The sequence below is a fragment of the Artemia sp. Qi Xiang Cuo genome, chromosome 6 (genome assembly GCF_049724085.1).
Source record: "Artemia sp. Qi Xiang Cuo chromosome 6, ASM4972408v1, whole genome shotgun sequence".
Classification (NCBI taxonomy): Eukaryota; Metazoa; Arthropoda; class Branchiopoda; order Anostraca; family Artemiidae; genus Artemia; species Artemia sp. Qi Xiang Cuo.
Window position 1 is genome coordinate 38496561 of NC_142799.1, and position 20332 is coordinate 38516892.

The 20332-nt window shown below is 34.3% G+C and overlaps 1 protein-coding gene across 5 annotated transcripts in view; it reads right to left on the minus strand.

The window, feature by feature from the left end:
• Nucleotides 1-330: 330 nt before the first annotated feature.
• The window catches only part of gro (TLE family member transcriptional corepressor groucho), a 127554-nt gene continuing 107552 nt past the window's right edge, over nt 331-20332 (minus strand). For all 5 annotated transcript variants that reach the window (XM_089090714.1, XM_089090713.1, XM_089090711.1 and 2 more), the window contains 4 exons: nt 15171-15353; nt 11163-11438; nt 6419-6646; nt 331-2086 (listed from right to left, as the gene is read on the minus strand). In XM_089090714.1, coding sequence (XP_088946840.1) covers nt 1979-2086; nt 6419-6646; nt 11163-11438; nt 15171-15353 — 795 coding nt within the window. In that variant the 3' untranslated portion in view covers nt 331-1978. The remainder of the gene's footprint in view (nt 2087-6418; nt 6647-11162; nt 11439-15170; nt 15354-20332) is intronic.

Consider the following 20332-nt stretch of genomic DNA (forward strand, 5'->3'; position numbering starts at 1 on the left):
TTCCAAAATAGTGATACTTGGGTGTTAGGCAAATGAGACTTGTGGACCACGTTCGCCACCCTGCTATCATCCTTCCTCTGAAAAAGTCACTAAACCAACTTCATGTTCCTTTCATACCCTAGACAGGGTGGTCGAACCTCGTGTTCTTCGTAGAAGAAAACGAGTTCTGTTGCTCAAACAAGTACCTAAGACTATCAATAGAAAATTCCTTATAAAATGTTTAAATACCCCCCTCCCCCAATGCTCGTTTAAGAGGCATCTAGACCTAAATGTCCCTTTTTAGTTTAAATTCTTTCAAATGGCCTTTCAAATGAAATTCTATAAAACAGATACTTAAATAATATTTAATCAGTAAAATCAGAAACAACAAGAAACAATGCTCAGACTGGTATACCGCCAGTTGAAGAGAAATTCGAAAAGAGGGAAACACTCTCAATTTAATTACATCAACATCGAACATCAAAATAGAAAGAAGCTGTATTTATGCAAGGGACTCATTTACTTTTTTTACATCTATAATCTGCAACAGAAAGAGGTAAAAATAAACTTTAAATCTCGTCAAATAATATATCAAAATTTGCGTCATTAAACATTCTCTTTATAACTTTAGAATTTACAGATAGCAAAGTACAATAAACCCCATTTTCGTAAACATAAAAAAAATCCTTGAATATATTTCACATGTACTCAGATCCTAAAATTCAAACTCACCTCTTAAATATGGTAGGACTTTAAAAAGGGCAAAAACAGGGGGGGGGGGAGGCGATGATTTTTTCTGATGCTAAACCGTACATAGTTATTTTTTTCAATTCATCATGGACTATTGAGTTCACGAACTTAAATGATTTTCATTCTTTTTTTTTTGTATATTCAAAAGAAATCTCAAGAGACAATGATATTCTCAGTTGCCAGGTGAAGAAATATCGATAAATTTTTTATGCGTAACATAGGAACAATTCGAATAAATAAAAGATTTTAGTTAAAAAAAATTAGGCTAAATAAAAAAGCTTCATCCTGCTTGATTAGCGTTTTGCAATTCGCCCTTAGCAGAACTGAGGTTTAACCTAATATATAAAAAAAAATACAAGGGTTGCGTTAGGAACCAATTATTATTCAATACAACTAATTATTTGCAATTATTTTCATCTTACAACAGCTCATATCTTCAAATTCTACCCTTTATATACTTACAATAAGTACAGGCTATTAACATTTCAGCCCTTTCTACAATTATGATACAAAGAACAAACCAAATTATGATGTTTGATCAAATCTGAGGTTTTGGAAGGCAACTAATAATAAACAATCAATTATAAATAATGATAATTGTCTTTTGGAAGGCAAAAAGGTTTGCCACTTCTTTTTATGTAAGACATCTATAGTTTTATAAACTGTCTTTACATTTAAATGGCATGATACATTGTGTTTTTATATATATTGTGTTTTTAAGGTTCAAATTGACCATTCGTAATTCATACATTTTTTGAAATCTTTTCCGTCTCTGTTTTTTTCTAGCATTTCTATAAGCAAAGTTTCGACAATGTAACACCATAGGGGAGCAATATCACTGCGATACAATTATGTAAATATTTATAACTAAACGCAAGAGAACAATAATCAACAGCTAACTAATCCCTCAATTGACCATTTGAATAACTGACCAATTGACCACATTGTTCAACTTTCAATTGACCATATTGTCCATTTGTCAATTGAACATATTGTCCAATTGTCAATTGAACACTTTGTCCAATTGTCAATTGACCATTCTATGAATAACTGTCACAAGGAGCTTGTCTTAAATTGTCTTACTCTGCACAAACTAATCCAATTACCAAAATCAGACTAGTTGACAAGTACATACACTATTATCAAAGGGAAGTTACTCTACAACACTAAGCACTTATTTAGCACATAATCTTGAGGGTGTAGCACCATGTCAATTGTCCAACATGTAAGGGAAAGAGATCTATTCTTCTTAGTAAATAACTTCATAAACAGTTGCTTTTTTGTCACCAGAACCAGTAACAATATACTTATCATCAGATGAGATATCACAGGAGAGAACTGACGAAGATTCCTTCGACTAAAAACAAAAGAAAATACAATAAGATATAATTAATAGATAAAGACAAGAAGAAAAAAGGGCAGAAAATATAAAAAACATTTAACTATTAAATAAATTCTTTAAAATCCTCAATATTTTTAGGGGAGTACAAGCTCAAATGAACAAGAGCAGTATCAAAGGCCCAAACGGCATAAGAAAGGCTCGAGTATATTAAGCTGCAATACGGGGTTTCCTTCCGTAGAATTTAAATATTTAATTTGATGGGAATTAAGAAATGAAATTTCCTATTTTGAAATGTCAAGCAAATCGCACAAACAAAACAGAAAAAGAAAACAAGAAGTAAAGGATATTTTGCATTAAATCATTATAAAGGCCTCCAGGGGAGGTGCGGTTTGCCCGCCCCCCCCCCCCCCCAGTTTTTGTTTTAATTTCTAAAGACGTAACAAAAATGCTTATTTACAAATTGTTGATGCAATTTTTAAATTTGTTTTTGTAGCCTTTCCCCTCGGAAAACCTTAATATGACCTTAATCATTATGCCACTAACCTTCAGATTAAGAATTCTAAATTTAAATTTTCTTAGCCCGAGTGAATTTTACATATCTACCATTTTTCTAGTTTAGTTCTTAATAAGAGGTTTTAAGAAACAACAATATCAACACTTAAAAATCCACAGTGATCTAACATTTTATATTTGTCTGACGCACCCTACGTTTATTAGTGTCCACTAACGGGGCAATGTTCCAACCAAAAAATTTAGACGTTTACCCCTGTTAAAGCCTTTGCCTCATGAGCTTACAATTAATTGAGATTCAATGGGTCCTTCAGATGAATGTTCGGCTACAGGAAATTCGCCCTTCCTTCATAGGAATCAGATCGATCCCAGAGAGCGGAAACTGCGAAGATCAAATTCCCTCTTCTGGTAGATATGCTGAAGAAAAAAAAAATATGAGAAATCCCCTTCATCCTCCTCAACATAGGTCAAATTGGTTCCTGGCTTTGAAAAGGCATAATTAGAGCATTAACTTTTACTTCTGACTGAAATCTGAAATCTTTCTTGGTTGAAATCTGAAAACCTCTTTTGGTATAAATATTTACGACTAAAATCTCGGGCCTCTTCTCCCTCCTCCCAAGAGGTCCGGATCACCCAAGAACCCTCAAAGGCATAATTAGAATACTAGCTGATAGGAATAAAGCAAGGAATTCAACGACTTTAAACTTTGGTTAAGATCAGTCAATCTATTATGGTATATTTACCGATGATGTAGATTTAGTCCACCATTCCTCATATGTGTACATTTGTGACCTGAAGCCCAAAAGGCGAAATTAGGACCCAATTTTTTACATTTCACCCTAGTTTGATTTAAATCCGACAACACGTTCTGGTAAAAGCTGTGATACTAAAACTTTAGGGATTCCCTTATCAAGGAACCCCTATCAGATACGGATCCCGGAAAGACACATTCAGGACATTTACTCTTACATTCATTCGAGTTTGATTGAGATCTGGTAATTTTCTGTATTTTTCGTGGCGAAAATATTTAGGAACCCATCCCCCTCCTTTCACAGAAGTCGGACCGAGAAAACACTCCAAAAGCCATAACTAAGATACATACCCTATCTAATTGGGTTTAGACCTGACAGATCCGAAAAAAATCCTTTCTGCCAAAAGTCCCAATTGCAATAACTTAGTCCCTCTCCCCCTACAAACATTGAACCTGTCCTTGACCCCCAAGGAGTATAAATAACAGCAGCTTCAGTTAGATATGACGATAGCAAAATCTAGAAATTTCCCTTCCTCTTTTCTCGTAGGTCAGATTATGTCACAATATCCGAAAGCCTCCACTATGACATTTGCTCTTACTTCCTGCCAAATTTAGCTGTGACCCAAAAATTTATACAGAATAATGTCGGAAAAAATTCAAGGGCCCATTTCAGTCACAAAAAATGTTTGATTGGATCCTCGTCTTTCATAGACAAAACTAGAATATCGAAACTTGGTATGATATTCTAGAACATAGTTCCAACGAAACTTGGTTTACACCAAACGGTCTCTTCTCGCGATGAGTATAGTTCGTATATAAGATTTCCTGATGACTATGATTTAGGGATCAACTCCCCCCCCCCGGAGGGGTAGAGTTTTTTCGGATACCGGAAGATGAAGGAAGGACCCTAGTTCTTACTTCCAATTTTTTTTTTTATATACAACAACCACTTCCAGTAGGTGTACTGATGACAATATTCTAGGAACCTTCCCCTCAGTCGGATCGTAGCTACTAGTTCATAAAACCCAATTAAAAAAGAAAAAGATCGGAATAAAAATCACTGGTTCTCAAACGGCTAATTTCGTGTTCTACACAAGTCTGATACACGACAATCTAAAGAAGTATATTTTCAGGCTAAGACAGTTTCGTTTTCCTTCTTTCCTCACTAACAAGTGAGCTGAAAACAAAAAAGAAACATTTCTATTTTGTTTTCGGAAAATTACTAGAAATTTCTTGGAAACTAATCTTCAAAGAAAGTTCAAATAAGCTCGGAACACTTAAATAGAGCTACAACTTTCTACTTAAAATAATCTAAAGAACTTTTTGGACAATATATGCTTTTATTTTTCATACATTACGTTTACTCTTCCGCATAACAGATTTAGGATCCATTTTACAGGCTATTTCGTGTCTTTTACAGCTAAAAAAGAAGAATAAGAAGAAAACAATCTTACTTTTCTCCTATCTCTGATAAAGGGTGAAAACAATCGCTTTTGAAGTCTTTATATCTAATGTACCGAACAGAAAGAGACAGTCTCGCAATTTATGTAATATAGAAATGCAAATATATATCAGTGGTGTCAATTGAAAATAACTTTAGGTGGGGGCAGGGGTCTATGGGGGCCAAATTGTTGATTTTTTTCAATTTTCCCAATAAAATACCAAAAGACATATTTCAGTCGCAAGATCTCAAAACAGCACAGCGTATCCTGCAGAACGGTAGACCCTTCAACCCGTCAAATCCTCTTTATAAACGATACAGCATCATTTGGTATTTAATCAAAACACAAATGTTATGGAAATCAAGAAGCTTTTGCTTTGAGGAAAAACCTAATTGTTTTGAGGATAAACCTATGAGACAATGTGTGCCCATTTTCTTCTGATATCGGTTTTCAATAAAGTGAAAATAATATAGAAAAAATGATCTATATTTAATCTGAATATTTAAATCACAACCAAAAAGAGTTTCTTTTTTAACTGCCCATACCCTTCTTTCCTTATAAGTAAACCAATTGAGGAAGAAGAGGTGCGTGTTTTTCAATTCAAAAGTATTATTAAGTTGTCCTTTTCTTTGACAACATTTCCGCCCCAGAAAACAGCTTCTTTTCATCTCATCTAGAGAGAGAGATTAGAACAAGGCCAGTCGAGGAACAAGCTCCAAAGATCAGAAACACTTATCTCCGCCACTTTTCCCCTGTCGAAAGTTCTTCCATTACTCTCACCAAACATTGCCTCTAGAGACATTTTGCCTACAAGGGAAAAATCGATGGTCCCTGAAGGTGGAGGGAGGGATAAATTAGGAGGAACAAAGATGTTTTAGGGAGAACAACGGAGAAAGTTCTTTAGCAAACTCTTGACAGGATTAGATTTACAAGCGACATTCTCTTTTGATGATCTAGCTTTGAATAGGGGAAAGAGAAATAGGCAAGATCACGGATAGGTAATTAAAATTATAAATGTAACGGCAATGTCTAATTCAATAGGAATGATTCAGTTATCAAATCGATTAACATATTAAAACAGACCACTGAGAAAGCTAACAAATATGACACGATGGATAGTCTATATTCTAGATTTTTGTGGGAAAAAAAAAAATGCCCCGAATCATCCTCCCACCCATTTGCTTAAGAATTGAGAGCGTGTCTAAGTCCATTTTAGTATGGAGCTATTCAAATTAGCATAAAAATTTTTGAATGGCTAAAATGTTTTCCCCTAACTTTTCCGAGATTTCTTTAAAAACGTACGAAGTTAAGAGTCAGTCAAGACACTAAATATAAAATACCTTTAAACTACCATAGTATTAAAAAAAAAAAACTACAGACGCAGTGTTATGAAAATCGTTCGAAGCGGAGAACTGAAAAAGGAGGAATACATTAAACATATTCCTTTTAATTCGTGAATGTTTCACTTCTAAGGTAGCCAGGCATTTACCATTCCACAGGGGCACTAGAAAAAAAAATATAAACCAAGATTTATAAAGAGTTTATGGGAAGTGATTGATTAAAATTATGTGGCTGTAATTGAAAATCATTCAAACAAGTAAACCGGATTCAAATCAAGCTACATAAGAGCTTAAGAAAGGATACCTGAAATATTGAAGCCCCATATGGAGTTCTCCATGCATTTAAGAGGTTATCCTTCCCCGTAGATACAAACCACTTGCCGGTGGCGGCAAATTTTAAAGAAAGAACACATGACTCGTGCAAGTGAAGTTGATATTTGTCTGGTTTGCTTGTGTGCAAAACTTCCACTGTAGAGCTCTCCATGCCCACTGCTAGCCAATCACCAGCTGGGCAATATCCCAGTGAGAAAATCTAAATAATAAAGTGAAAATTAAATTCACAAAGTTGGCCAGATAGGTAATTAAATGGGACATAAATTTCAGTTGAAAGGGGGATGATAACCCGGAATTAGCTTCAATTTTAATTTACATCATTTTTCATACAAACAATTTTCTTCCTTTCTTCCGGGAAGAGGAAATCACAGTCTTAGACTTGAGTTCGTGTTTTGCTACTCACTCCCAGAAGCATGGACTTTGCCTAGGATTTTGAAAAACCCGATGCTACCCCCTCCGAGATATTTAATCATTATCATTATTTGAGGATTGCCTTTTCGAATCCTTACGTACTTTTCCATTCCAAACAATGTCTGATAATCCACTTTTAAAAAGTCTTTATTACTGAAGTTTAAAGATTTCCTTCATAGGAATATCGCATTTCTATCCAAATATTTATCATAGTCCAAAAAGTGTAATTACCCGTTTTCTAAGCAGCGTCTTCCCCCAAACATTTACAGAAGGTCATAAATTAGACGAAAATAACACTCCAGATGCGATTCCCCTTCTTTCCATTTTCCCCACCAATCTAATTGAATAGTTCAACAAATCTTGTTCACACTACCGTACAAGCTACTGGAACAGTTCAAATCCCATAAATATACATGAGTAGGGTCAAAGGAAGGGTTTCGTAATATTAAAGGGGGGAAAGATCTCCTGAGTCAAGTAACGGCATGTGATTACGCAAGTATAATCTAGTCAAGATAATGCCTCTTCCCTCTTTGATGAGAAACATCGATCTTACTTATAGGGGAAACCGTCGCTTTGTGAGCATTACTTATAAATAAAGTAGTTAAGCTACAATAGAGTAGTCTATTAAACTCGTAGTGATTTTCGACAATTCATATTTAAGACGCTTCCTGAAAGTTTTTGTTACCTAACTAAATGTAGGCCATCAGTTTTCACAGTTAATTAGGGCATTATTTCAGTTATAGACATTACTGTATGCTGTAAACCTCCTTATATACCTTATTATATCGGCCGATGTAAGGGCTGGCCTAAGTTCTCTCAGAGAGTCAAGAACATTAGATTCGAGGGATGGTTTTCATTGTATAACGGTAAAAGCACACGTACAGTAAAGTGATGGTAAATGATACGCGTACAGTTAAGCATAAGGTGAAACATGGACTAACTTCTAAAGTACACACTTGGCCCGAATTCCTCTGGAACGGAAGTTCCAGGGATTGGCTAGTCGGCTGCACACAGAAGGAGCTTGGGAACAGGGTCGTTCCCACCGATAGCTACGGCCATAGGGACCTCCTGGAAAGGAGGGTCTCTGACATATCAACGAGTATAACCCATTAGAAATTAGACTCCTAGAAAGACATTTAGAATAGACCCTTCCACATATACTTTACAATATTAATTACAATTGCTAGCATCATATGTTTGTCATTTAAATAAAAATTCTTAATCTAGACAGGAGGACCAGATAAGTTCAAAATTTGGCCTTAAACTTTTCTAACTGTTAATAAAAAATCGCTAAGCTGACGCAATGTGCTAAATGATTACTGATTGATTCGCAGGAAAAAAATTGTACAAAAGGTTATAATCTATTTTACTGAACAAAATTTGTATTCCATTTAGCCATTGGTATACTTCTTAATATTGTAGTCAGGAATTACATTATTTCTCAGATTCTTATTTCATTTTAGAATCTAGTGGATAACCTAAGTTCGCTAGTGGATGGCGTTTCTTCTATGTTTCTTGATAAATTTGGCAATCACCGGGCGTACTCTTTGACCTATCTTTGTGCAGGACCATGATTTGACGTGAAAAAAAAAGAAAAGAAAAAAACTACAAATAAAAGGTTCTGAACGGCATTTACAAGACCTAAATTTCTTTTGGTTGTTGATTTTTAACAATAATTCATCATGAAAGGGGTGCCATATATCAAGTTTCCCTGGTCGATCAAAATGTCGCTCCTGCCCTATTAAACATAAAATTGATAAACGTAACATTCCAAGAAATGGCTTCCAAGAATGGCATTCCGAGTACTGGAAGATTAAGCTGCTGTGTCCTTTTGTCCCGCATAGAATATGTGACTTCGTCCCAATGTAAAGCAAGTGAAACTTGTTCAGTTAAAACTACAGACTTGAATTAATGTTGTATTCACATTGATTAACAAGATTTTTGTCAAGTACAAGAAGATAACATGGAACATTCCTCCAACATTCGTCTCTTTGCAACAGGTTACCAGCGAACTAAGCCTAAAAAGATCCAAACCTTCTGAACAAATGACTTGGAAATTGAAAAAAAAAAAAAAAATCTTCAAGCGCATACCTACTCCATGAAGGCCTAAGCAGATCTGGTTTTTTGTTCACATTTTAAGATGCAAGAGAGACAGCCCGGTATTGGAACGATTCTACGGTCTTAGAACAACAAAATCCTTCTAGTGAAAAGCTTATGGTACTGTTAAATAAAGATAGGACGTACCTAGGATTTTGGTGTTGTCCAAAATGTTTCCCATTAATGTTAGTACTTCTCCTATTTTGTTCCTCGATAAAGAGACTTCACCAAAACTATGAGTAGTAAGGAGGTTTATTTTTGTAATTTATCATTTACTACTCCTTAATGAGAGTTAGAACAGCTGTTTGTTTAATGCAAACCAGGACTTGCGCAGCATACATACATATAAACGTGGGATGAGCCCTTCATATATCAGAGCCTTCGAGACATGTATCCTCGTCTTAAAGTTCGCCTAATACTTCATCCATTATCTAAAGCTGACGGCTCTCAAGTCTACACACCAACCCCTGATATTTTTGTCAACGTCGAAAAAGGTACCCTTCAAGGTGCTGTTTCCTCCCCTTCACTCTTCAATAATGGAGTTCTTGATGCAGAGTCAGCTGTTCCCGCATCTTTCATCTTTGCCAGTCTTGATTTATCTCTCGTATGTTACGCAGACAACATTTTGAATTTGAGCCGCACTATCCAGCGCATTAGCGAGATTTTCGCAACGCTACAATCTGAGTATGCAAAACTAGGTCTTCAGTTCAATGCTGAAAAGTCCGAAGTTGCATTCTTCAACTGGAAGCAAGCGTCGCCTGGGGATATTCCTCTCGGAGATAGTAGGATTAAGCCAGTAGATAATATCACCTACCTCGGTCTTCCCATTGGTTCGTCAATAATGCACACGCGACAACTGTTAATTTCTCACATTAAACGTAGAGTTGGGTTATCATATGCTTCTTTTGTAATGAATAAGCTACGCTTCACCCCCGTCTTCTTTCAAAACTTTTCAACTCTGTCGCTCTACCACATTATCTGTACATATCGCCATTTTTGAAAATGCTCACAAAATCTGACAAGTCAAAAATTCGTTCAGTCTTCTTCCGGTTCACAAAATATCTTTTACGTTTTCCCCCATTGGACCTGCAACTCTTATCTAGTTAGAAAATTCAGCATTGCTGATAATTAATGCTTATAATTTCCGTTTGACAAAGTTGAACCATCCTTGGTCGTCGGTACTTAAGATGTTAAGATTTTGGTCGTCCAATAGTTAAGATGCATTTTTTTAAGTGTTTGTTTTTGCGCTTAGTGTAATTGCTGCAATTTTCAAACTGATTGATGATTTAGTCTCTTTTCGTATGAGTTCAATTTAAGTGATGCTGGTTATTTTCAGTTTAGATGTCAATTTCTCTCTGATAATATATTGCGTATATTCCTAATAATTTACCTGTTTATTAATTATCCATTCCTGTAAGCATATTGTTATAAGTAAAGGAGTAAAAATTCCGTAATTAAATAATTTCCTTGTTTCTGATATTTATGTATATTGGAGTAAATGAATCATTTGTTGACAGTGATTTGAATTCAGGACCAGCGGACGAAAGTGTCGTTTAATTAATTGTTTTACCGTTTCTTGTCATATTTAGACTAGTTGATATGATTATCTACTGTATATTTTCAATTCACTGATGATTACTTGGGTTAATTTTTTACCAATTTCGGCTTGATATAAGGATGCTCATATTGCTTATGTTTGTTCAATATCTAGGAATTAGAAAACAAAAACACGGCGTTTACCTTCAGCGCTATGCATCATCAAGTTTTTGTTTCTTGTCTTTGTAATTTGTTCGAAAAGCTCAGTTAAATATTAGCTTCAGCCTTCGTCACTTAAGTTTGTTATCACTGCTAAGCCTTTGTGTATTTCTTCTTTTTTCTCTTTTTTTTCGTTTATTGTTCCGTCTTTTCCTTTTTTTGTATGACGGGTTGTCCAATAAATAATAATAATAATAATACATTCAGATCCAATATATTTCTATCAATATACAGTTTATAGGATTAACACAAATTTATTACTCCTCATTTATCTTCCAGCTTTTTTCAAGACCTACCACTCCCTTCTTCTATCCACCCATCACTATTGAACCTGATGGTTAATGATGTAGTTTTGTATGTTAGTTCTTCTAAAAAAAAAATTACAAAATAATGACAAAGAATTAGATCTGAAAAAGATTAGTTTGGTAGAAAAATATCGAGATAAAGCTTACCTGTGAATTAAAGTCATATTGCCCAAGTTGTCTACCCTCTCGAAGATCCCAGGATCTAACAGTGTGGTCCAATCCACCCGTCCAAAGTCTTGTGCCATCTGGGGACATATCAATACAACTAGCACCATCTGTATGACCCTGGAATTGTCTCACCAAAGTCTGATTGTGCAGGTCCAAAACAGCTATATTACCATCAGAACAGCAGGAGAAACAAACCTTAGCATCAGGTGATATCGCAAGTGCATAGCAGGCAGGTGCAGATAAGGTCAGTTCAGCCTAAAACAAAAAATAATAGATAAAGTAACTAATTCTAGGATGAGGTGCATTTCAACCATCCCAATTGTTGATAACAAATGGCCTTGTAATTCCCGCGGTCAAAATGCACCAACAGTATTTTTGATGGCAGAAAAACTCACAGGACATTACTATCCAAGTTTACCTTACTTTTCACAGAAATCGCTTGTTGCTTAAAAAAAAGACTGGCAAGGGTTGGGTCGGAGGACAGACAAGGGTCCGAAGCCCCCCCCCTCCTCTGTGTACGACCTTGGCGATGTTTTAAATATTGCTCTGTCAGTAGTTCAACTGACATTGCCATTCTATTTATAACGCAAGTAGATTCTAATTCTTATGAGAGCCATGCTAAGATACAGAAGCTTATGTTACACTTGAAAAAAGAAATAAAAAAAGGAGGAAGAAATCGGAACAATCCCTCTTCCTAATAATTCAGTAGACGTTATCACAGGGGACAAACACTGAGAATCTACCTGTCACAGTCCTTATTATTTGTTTCGATTTTTTCCTTTTAATAGATTGCTAGTTGCAATGTTTTGCCATTTTTTAACTTTTAATCGTTATTGAAAATAATAGAAGAACTGTAATTAGTAGGAATCGATGGATCTTACATAATTTAATCGAAAAGCTAGCCCACAAAATACAATTTCAGAATTGAATTTTTCCTCAAATTTCCTAGAAACAGTAGCGTCAATTAACGGCAACGTAGTGGGGGCACGGGGCAAATTTTATTCATCAAAACTTAGGAGGGCAATTTTGTTGATTCTTCCAATTTTTCAATGAAATTACCAAAGAAGGCATTTTGCAACAAAGATTCCCCCCCCCCCACTCAAAGGTATTTTTCAAAATCTATAGGGAAGGGTGGTAACCCCCCCCCCTCATGTGCCCAATTGAAGCTCATATCTGCAATTTTTTTTCGGGGAAGGTTTTGTCCATGATCAGTTGTCATGATTCTGAAATTGAATGCGAGAATCGAGATTATTTTAAAAATTCCAGATGATACATACTTGGAAAAAGTTTTTAGAATCTCATTCTTAAATGTTGATGACGATATGGTCAATATAGTGTTTGAAGCTTAAAATGGTTAAAGCTCTTTTTTAACCAATTATATTCAAGAGACTTGGCATATTTCAAAATACATATCATCTATGATTACTTAAATTGACTGTCGGATTAGGTTGACCAGCCCAACAATAAATATTAGCAGTTCTTCTAGGTCTATTTATTGCAGCAGCCATGAAACATCCATTTCTCATGGCTTAACATATGAACAATAAATATGTAAACGAAATGACTGAATCCGACGGCCTACCCAACTAACCATAACATGCAAATGCATTTTGTTGTGTGCGTGTTTACAATGGGTTTTCAAATACGGGAAATCAAAAATGATAGAATCGTGTTTAATGACAGTGAAAGGGCAATTCATCATGATTGCATTCTTAAAATTGACTACGTGGAGATTCTTCAGTCAGATTCCCTTCCTTAATTTGGCAGTCACTTGAAGATAAAAACAAGGGCCTGGTTCTCCAACAGATTTAAGATAATGACTTGGCTCTTGAAACATATTAAACATACAAAACAATTATATAATAATTAAACAATTATATAATAGTTAAAAATACAATTAAACATATAATTAAACAATTATATAATAATTAAACATATTAAGCATGTAATTAAACAATTATATAACAATTAAACATATTATTATGCAATATTATATAATTGTGAGGAGACACTTTTGCGCCACACAACCACATAACGATTAAAACCATTTTATTAAAAGAACATTGTAGAAAAGACACACAAAAAGAATTTAAAAGAGCATCAAAAAACTGTTTATATGACGGGGTCCGGTTCAAACCCTACCCCCCCCCCTGGATACGGCCTTGCTGGAAGGTTCAGCCTTAACATTGACTCATTTGAATTAACAAGTTTTCAACAGTTACAACATGGCGCTGATTCAACTGACAACAATGAGGATATATTATTAGAGAAAGCAATATTGGACCATTTTGTCGAATATTAGATCATTCTATTTCTATCCTACTTTTATTAGAAAATTGTACGATTTTAACTATTTAACCTGATTTAAATTAAAGTATTTTTATTCCGCTCAAACTACTAGAAGTGAAAATATTAAATTGTATTCAAAGCTCCCATGTACTTTTTCCCAAAATATTTACAAAATGTCAGTAGTTACTACCATTTACTAAGCTCGGTTAGAATGGTAAGCTTTAGTTGAATATACTAATAAAGTTAAAATGAGGATTAGTAAAACACGCGGAGCCAAATGCTTACAAATTTTATAGGTCGAAACAATTATAGTATCTTTTAGTGCAAATTGTAATACGGAAAATGAAAATCCTTTTTTGAATGTAAAACGATAACAGGTGCAGCGTTTCGTACAAGGATAATGGAAAAAAGATGATTCATTATCCTTCGATCGTGACGGGCATCTTGAGTTTCGATGTTTTTATTCAATTGCTGTGTGGGCAATAAGCTGAGTTGACATTCTTTGGTTCAGTGCTTTATAGGAATCACGTGTATGTCTTGGGATCTTTTGATAAACAAGTAAAACTTTTTAAGTAAGGATGTATTTAAGATTTCTAGTTTAGCATCTTGATTAAGTTTTATGAATATCAATTTAAAGAAGATGCTCTGGTCTTTTTCCTTCGAGCATTAACCGTGTACAACATCTTACAAAACACGTTGCGTTTCCAACAATTTTCCCATACAATTTTGTGGAATTCCAGAATATTTCCAATATTTTTTCACTAGAAACATTAAGTAGTTCCAGAGATTGGGAGCCAAAACAAGAGATAAAAAATAATCGGAAAACTAAATTGGGTCTTGTTAATTAGCACTTAATTCTGCGACAATTAATCATCACATTCCTGTATAATAGCATGAAAGAGATTGGTTTTTACAAACCCCTTATTTGCCTGCTTTATTCTTTGCCCGTTGATTTTTTAAAAATTAAAATCAACTTGGTGGAATTGAATAAAAACTTGGCAGAAATGGTTAAATAGAGTAAAGCCAAGACAGATGGTCTCTGTGAGAGGCAAAGCTGGCATAACTTTTTCCACATTGTATAAAATGATTCATTTCACTTGTTGATAGATAGTCTATCATCGATCCTAGGGCAGAACTAAGGTAGATAGGCACAGAGTAAGGATAATTAAAGCAGTTGTTGATGATTCAATGGAACAAAATAGGGAAAAAATGGAGCGTATAGCAGGGTCCATCAAATTAATAAAAAGCTTGAAACATACATGAGATGATGACTGGGTACCATATATATATATATATATATATATATATATATATATATATATATATATATATATATATATATATATATATATATATATATATATATATATATATATATATATATATATATATATATATATATATATATATATATATATATATATATATATATATATATATATATATATATATATATATATATATATATATATATATATATATATATATATATATATATATATATATATATATATATATATATATATATATATGTATGTATGTATGTATGTATGTATGTATGTATATATATATATATATATATATATATATATATATATATATATATATATATATATATATATATATATATATATATATATATATATATATATATATATATATATATATATATATATATATATATGAGTATATTTATACCTTTATCCTCGGAGTTGGAGCAGCCAAATCCCAAATTGAGAGTGTACTTGCTTCGCCTCCAACAATCAGAGTCCTTCCATCGGGTAACAACTTGACTGATCTGATGTAGTTATCTCGTTGCAAACAATCCAACTGGGATACTGGTTGTTTCGCTGGTCCAACAGAGGCAGTCATATCCCAAACCTGTAACAAAAACGATAAATTATCGTCTGTAAATTATTTCAAATGAAATCCCTGTTATTCTATAATCCGCAAGCACTATGCAAATGAAACAGTTAACAATCTCTACTACTAATGAAAGCAATGTAAATATTGATAATAATATTGTACTTATTTTTTTTTAAGAACAAATTATTTTCTTTTTTGACTATTTTTTTTGTTAGTGTTTTTTTTTGCAATATGTTAAAAAAAGGAAGGCGAGGAAGTGTCAAAATATTATTCTACCAAATCCATGTAATCTTAGGGAAAACCAAAACTTTAGAGAAAGCGAAAATAGCTCCTTTCTTAACTAAAGATCATGCTTCTGAGCGAATCTAAGATATTTCAACGTTTTTACTCTTGCACAAGGCTTCGTCCAGGGGGGTACGGGGTTTTAAATTCGGGGAAATCTAGGATTTCGTGGTGTCAGGGTCCCGAGGTCCCTGATTATATATAAATGTCGTTGTGTGCATCACATTATGTCGATGATGGCTTTTTGATTAACAGGTAGGCCTATTACGAAGCAGTAATCTTTTTGGCATTTTATTTGAGTTGAATTCTGCTTGTCATAATAACCAATGACATCACCCCACCAACAATAATAAGACAACAATTTTTTTTTTCACACAGCAATAAAAAAACGCTATATGTTAATTAATGGATTCTCAGCTTCTGCAGTTATTTGCGGCTAAGTTGAACAATGCCCTGAGGTTAGGATAGTTGGGTTTGGTTGTTTACAACCAAACAGATCGTTTATCAGATAATTTGCATTGATGTTTTGAGATCGCCCAAGGGTATTACATTCTTCTCAAAAAAGGAAGGTACCTGCTTTTACAACCTTTCACGTAATTACTTCAATAGCGCTACAATGCGAGATATGTTTTAACATTTTAACTCCATTTTCAGACATTCATTATACATGTTCTGCAAAAATAAGATTGTTAAAAAAAAGCTTACAGGAATAATTACATTTAAAATTCCGTGAGGTTTGTCTTCACAAAGAAACCTGAGCTGGGAATTTAAGTTTAGACAGTGACAACAGAGATATAGAGTAATTAAACAAATATAAGTTTATATTATTCGTTTTATAGCTCTGACGGAAAAACCAAACTAATATCTGAAATTTATGTAAATACAAGGAGTTTTACTTGGTAAACTTCAAAGAAATTAGTCACAACACGGGCAATCCTAATGCATGTAGAATCAGTGACGATACAGAACAAATGTTTTTCATACGCATTGTTACCAGTTGCGTCAATTACCGAAAATTAAGAGAGGGGGTACAAAATGTATTTTCAAAATCTAGATGGGGGACAAGTTTTTACTTTTTCAATAAAGATACAAAAAGGACATTGTGAATGAAAATATCCCAAAAATAAGGCATTTTTCGAAATTTATGGGGGTGAGTACCACCCCCCCCCTGTCCCTCAATTGAAACCACTGATGATTACTCGCAGTAACTATGAATATGACAATTATTCGAAGCAACACAAAATCTTGATATTTTATGCCCTGGCTGTATAAGTAAATGTATATATGCATTAAGAATATCCAAAGAAAAGCAGAAAGTATCTCTTGACCTTTGAGTTTAATGCTCTGTCTATTAAAATGGAAAGAGTATACCCTCTTGGACTCACCCTTTCAGGGATTAGGTACCGATAGAATACACTTATTTTAGTCTATAGAGGATACAGCGTATAAAAACATTTTTGACTTCAACATTTTTGGGATTATCATGTAACATTTTTGGGATTATCATATAGCAGACAATATTTGCATAGGTTGTCATCCAAGGGGGAGGGGGATAAAAAAGTTTGCCTGACTCGTAAAAACTTACCAAAAATGCAAAAAAAAACAAATTTTTGGTTTGCTTTTAAAGTTTTTTTTATTTCCCCCCCCCCCAACAAAAAAATCCTGGATACAACCCCGAGGTTAACCCAATGAACGATGATCAGGTATAGCTTGATTATTTTAGCGTTCAATATTTACCAATAAGGATAGACCTGACCCTTCTCCAAATACGAAGACGGATTTTTTTTCATGTCTTGTGTTTTCGTATAATTTGCCTATTTTTGGCATTGAAGGACACTCCTCGCCCAAATAAATGCCTGCACAACTGCTATGCAGCCCCATGGTTCAGACACGCAGGACAGAGATGTCAGTAGGGGAGCCTCGGGACCCAGGTCCCCAGAAATCCTAAACTTTCTTGAATTTCTGGGCGCTTTTTTCAAATTATGATATTGGAATGTTTTTTTTTTATTATTGCCCTCTCCCGAAATTTTATTGTTCTTTCCGTTTGAAGAAATTCCTGCACAAGTGCCTGAAGTAGACCTATACAAGGGGGGAGGGTATATTCCATATTTGCTTTCCGAGATCTTGCAACAGTCTCTTGTAATTTCTATGTAATTTGACGATTCCTGAATATGCGGTCCGGCGGATTTTTTACCACCCTCTACAAGATATATTCCAGCCTAAGTTATTATTGCCTGCTTATTGTAATAGGTACTATCCCATTATCCGGGCCTCTCGGGTTAATCACTACAGATTAGGCAATGATAAAACCCGTTTTTGACGTCTTAAGTGTACTAGAGCAGGCAATGATAGCAAGGTTTTCATTGCGTATACGATATTAAACTGTGGTTTTTTGGGGTTTAGGGGGGGGGAAGGTACATAGGATAAGTTAGGTTATGTGAGGTTACGTATTTAATATATGCAATGCTTTACCCCGCACCCCCCTCCCTAATGCGCAAATATATAGCCCAAATTTGTTTTTAAACTATTATATATTCATCCTATTTTATTTCATTAGCATTAACCAAACTTGACTTTCTAGAGAGGCCAGGATAATAGGAGAGTACCTTGTAATATGTTAACAATTTCCTACTTAAAAGATGTTCGTATCCCTTTACCCTTACAAACTTCTTCTGAATGAAAAATAAACGATTCCAATTTTTTTGTATAAAAAAATTCCCCCTTCATTTCCCCCTCTTATCGATTCTTGAACCGACGACAGCTGAGGAAATACAATAAACCACACAATCACAATCCAAACCAAACAGAATTTTATCACGTTCCATCGATTCAATCGCGCTTTGGCATCTCTTTTGGTTGAATTTATAATTCAATCAGTTTTAGCGATTCTCATTCAAATGTCAGAGTCAATCTAATTTAACTTAATAAAGTGAATAAACACATTCTGACAAGGAGTTCCCGAATTGATCAATGGTGAAATGTATGGCAATTAATTTAACTGTTTTGACAAATTCAAAAAAGAAATTGAAAGGGCGAATGGATGTACTTAGTGCTTCAATTTTGGGGCAAGTGCTGACACTTAGAGGACATCAGGAGAAAGTTGAAAGAAAAAACAATATTATCGATGCAACGGAGCCCACGCTTTACCCAAAAGGAAATCGGGGAGGTTTCAATAACATGAAATTAAGCAATCAAAAAATTATAGTTTTCCTCAGGTGGTCGTACTTAAGTTTTTTTTTCAGATATTAATAGAGACCAGCACGTACGCAGGAGGGGGGGGGAAGAAATTGTTAAACGAATAAAACATTTAACATTTATATTTTACAAGAAAACAACAGGCAGTGACGGATCTAGGATTTTTTTTTGGGGGGGGGCAAAAAAGGTTGATCCGATAAACTTGCGTTAGGAGCAAGTTTAATTAACGCAAACATCCGTTAATTAGATAAATCACACTACTTTAGACTATGTTAGGGGGGCGCCCCCCCCCCCCCCTCGCCCCTCCCCTGGATCCGCCATTGACTACAGGAGACTATGAATAAAATCAAGAGACCTAAATAGAGGTTCACCTGTGTGTCTTCAGCAGACACATTTGAATTTATAGAAGCTATTGGTTAGATTTTCATTTTTTACTTATAAAGAAAGAGAATCCTTGTCAATTTGTCACAAAAAAATTATTTACTTTAATTAAAACCATGGGGCACACAAAGAAACTTAATTGATAAAGTACTTAAATGATTATTAGCTTTGTATGTTCACAAAGGTATTCGAGACTGAACCGAAACCCCATATTTCACTTCTACAATAAATGTAAACTGACACAAAAAGAAAGGGAAAATAATCATAAAAAAGGAAACACTACAAAAAAAGACAACGAACAAAATAGTAAGCGTATCAGTTCAAAAATCAACTATATTCGCCATTCGAATCGGCCACCCCCTTTTTTCCCATTTTCTTCCTAACTATTCAACATAATATTAATAAAACATGTATAATGTTTAAACTCATTACAGAGGAAAAGAAACGAACTTAGTGTTCTGAAGAATTCGAATATGAACACTTTAATTTAAGTCACTTGTTTGTAATAAAGTATAAACAAAATACAATATTTTAAAACATAGCAGTCCTATTAACATTATTATAACATCACTGTCATAACAATTATGATTATTATTTCTTGCAAAGTGATTAACCAGTTATTAAAGGATGTGTGTTAAAAAAAAAGCCTTTTTAGATCAATTTTATGTCACCCCTACAAGAAGGGCACCAGGTGCGGTCAGCCCCCCTCCTACATTACTGCTGAAGGTCAGGTAAGTTTGCCGACATTAACTAAATACAAACTGAATTGAAAAGATTGACAGCTCAATCAAATGTTTTATCAAAAGGAAAAGAAAATTGGTACAATCAAAGAGCAAGTGATAGCAATTTTCAACACCACAACACGAGCTGAGCGGAGGGTCAATTTTCCCAATTCCCTGTCGGAAATAACCTAGGTGCTATGATTGGTTACAAACCATGCTAAGTAAGGAGACGGGTTAGGTTTTCAGGAGACATTGGGTCATCCTTATTACGAAAAATTCATTGTTCAGGTACTGACGGAATTTTCGAATCTAGTATACGGAAGTATCTAGTATATTCGAAATCCGAAGTATCTAGTATATTCGAATATGTGATAAACTGCATTTGCTAGAACAAGAAGAGGGGTAGTAATGTGT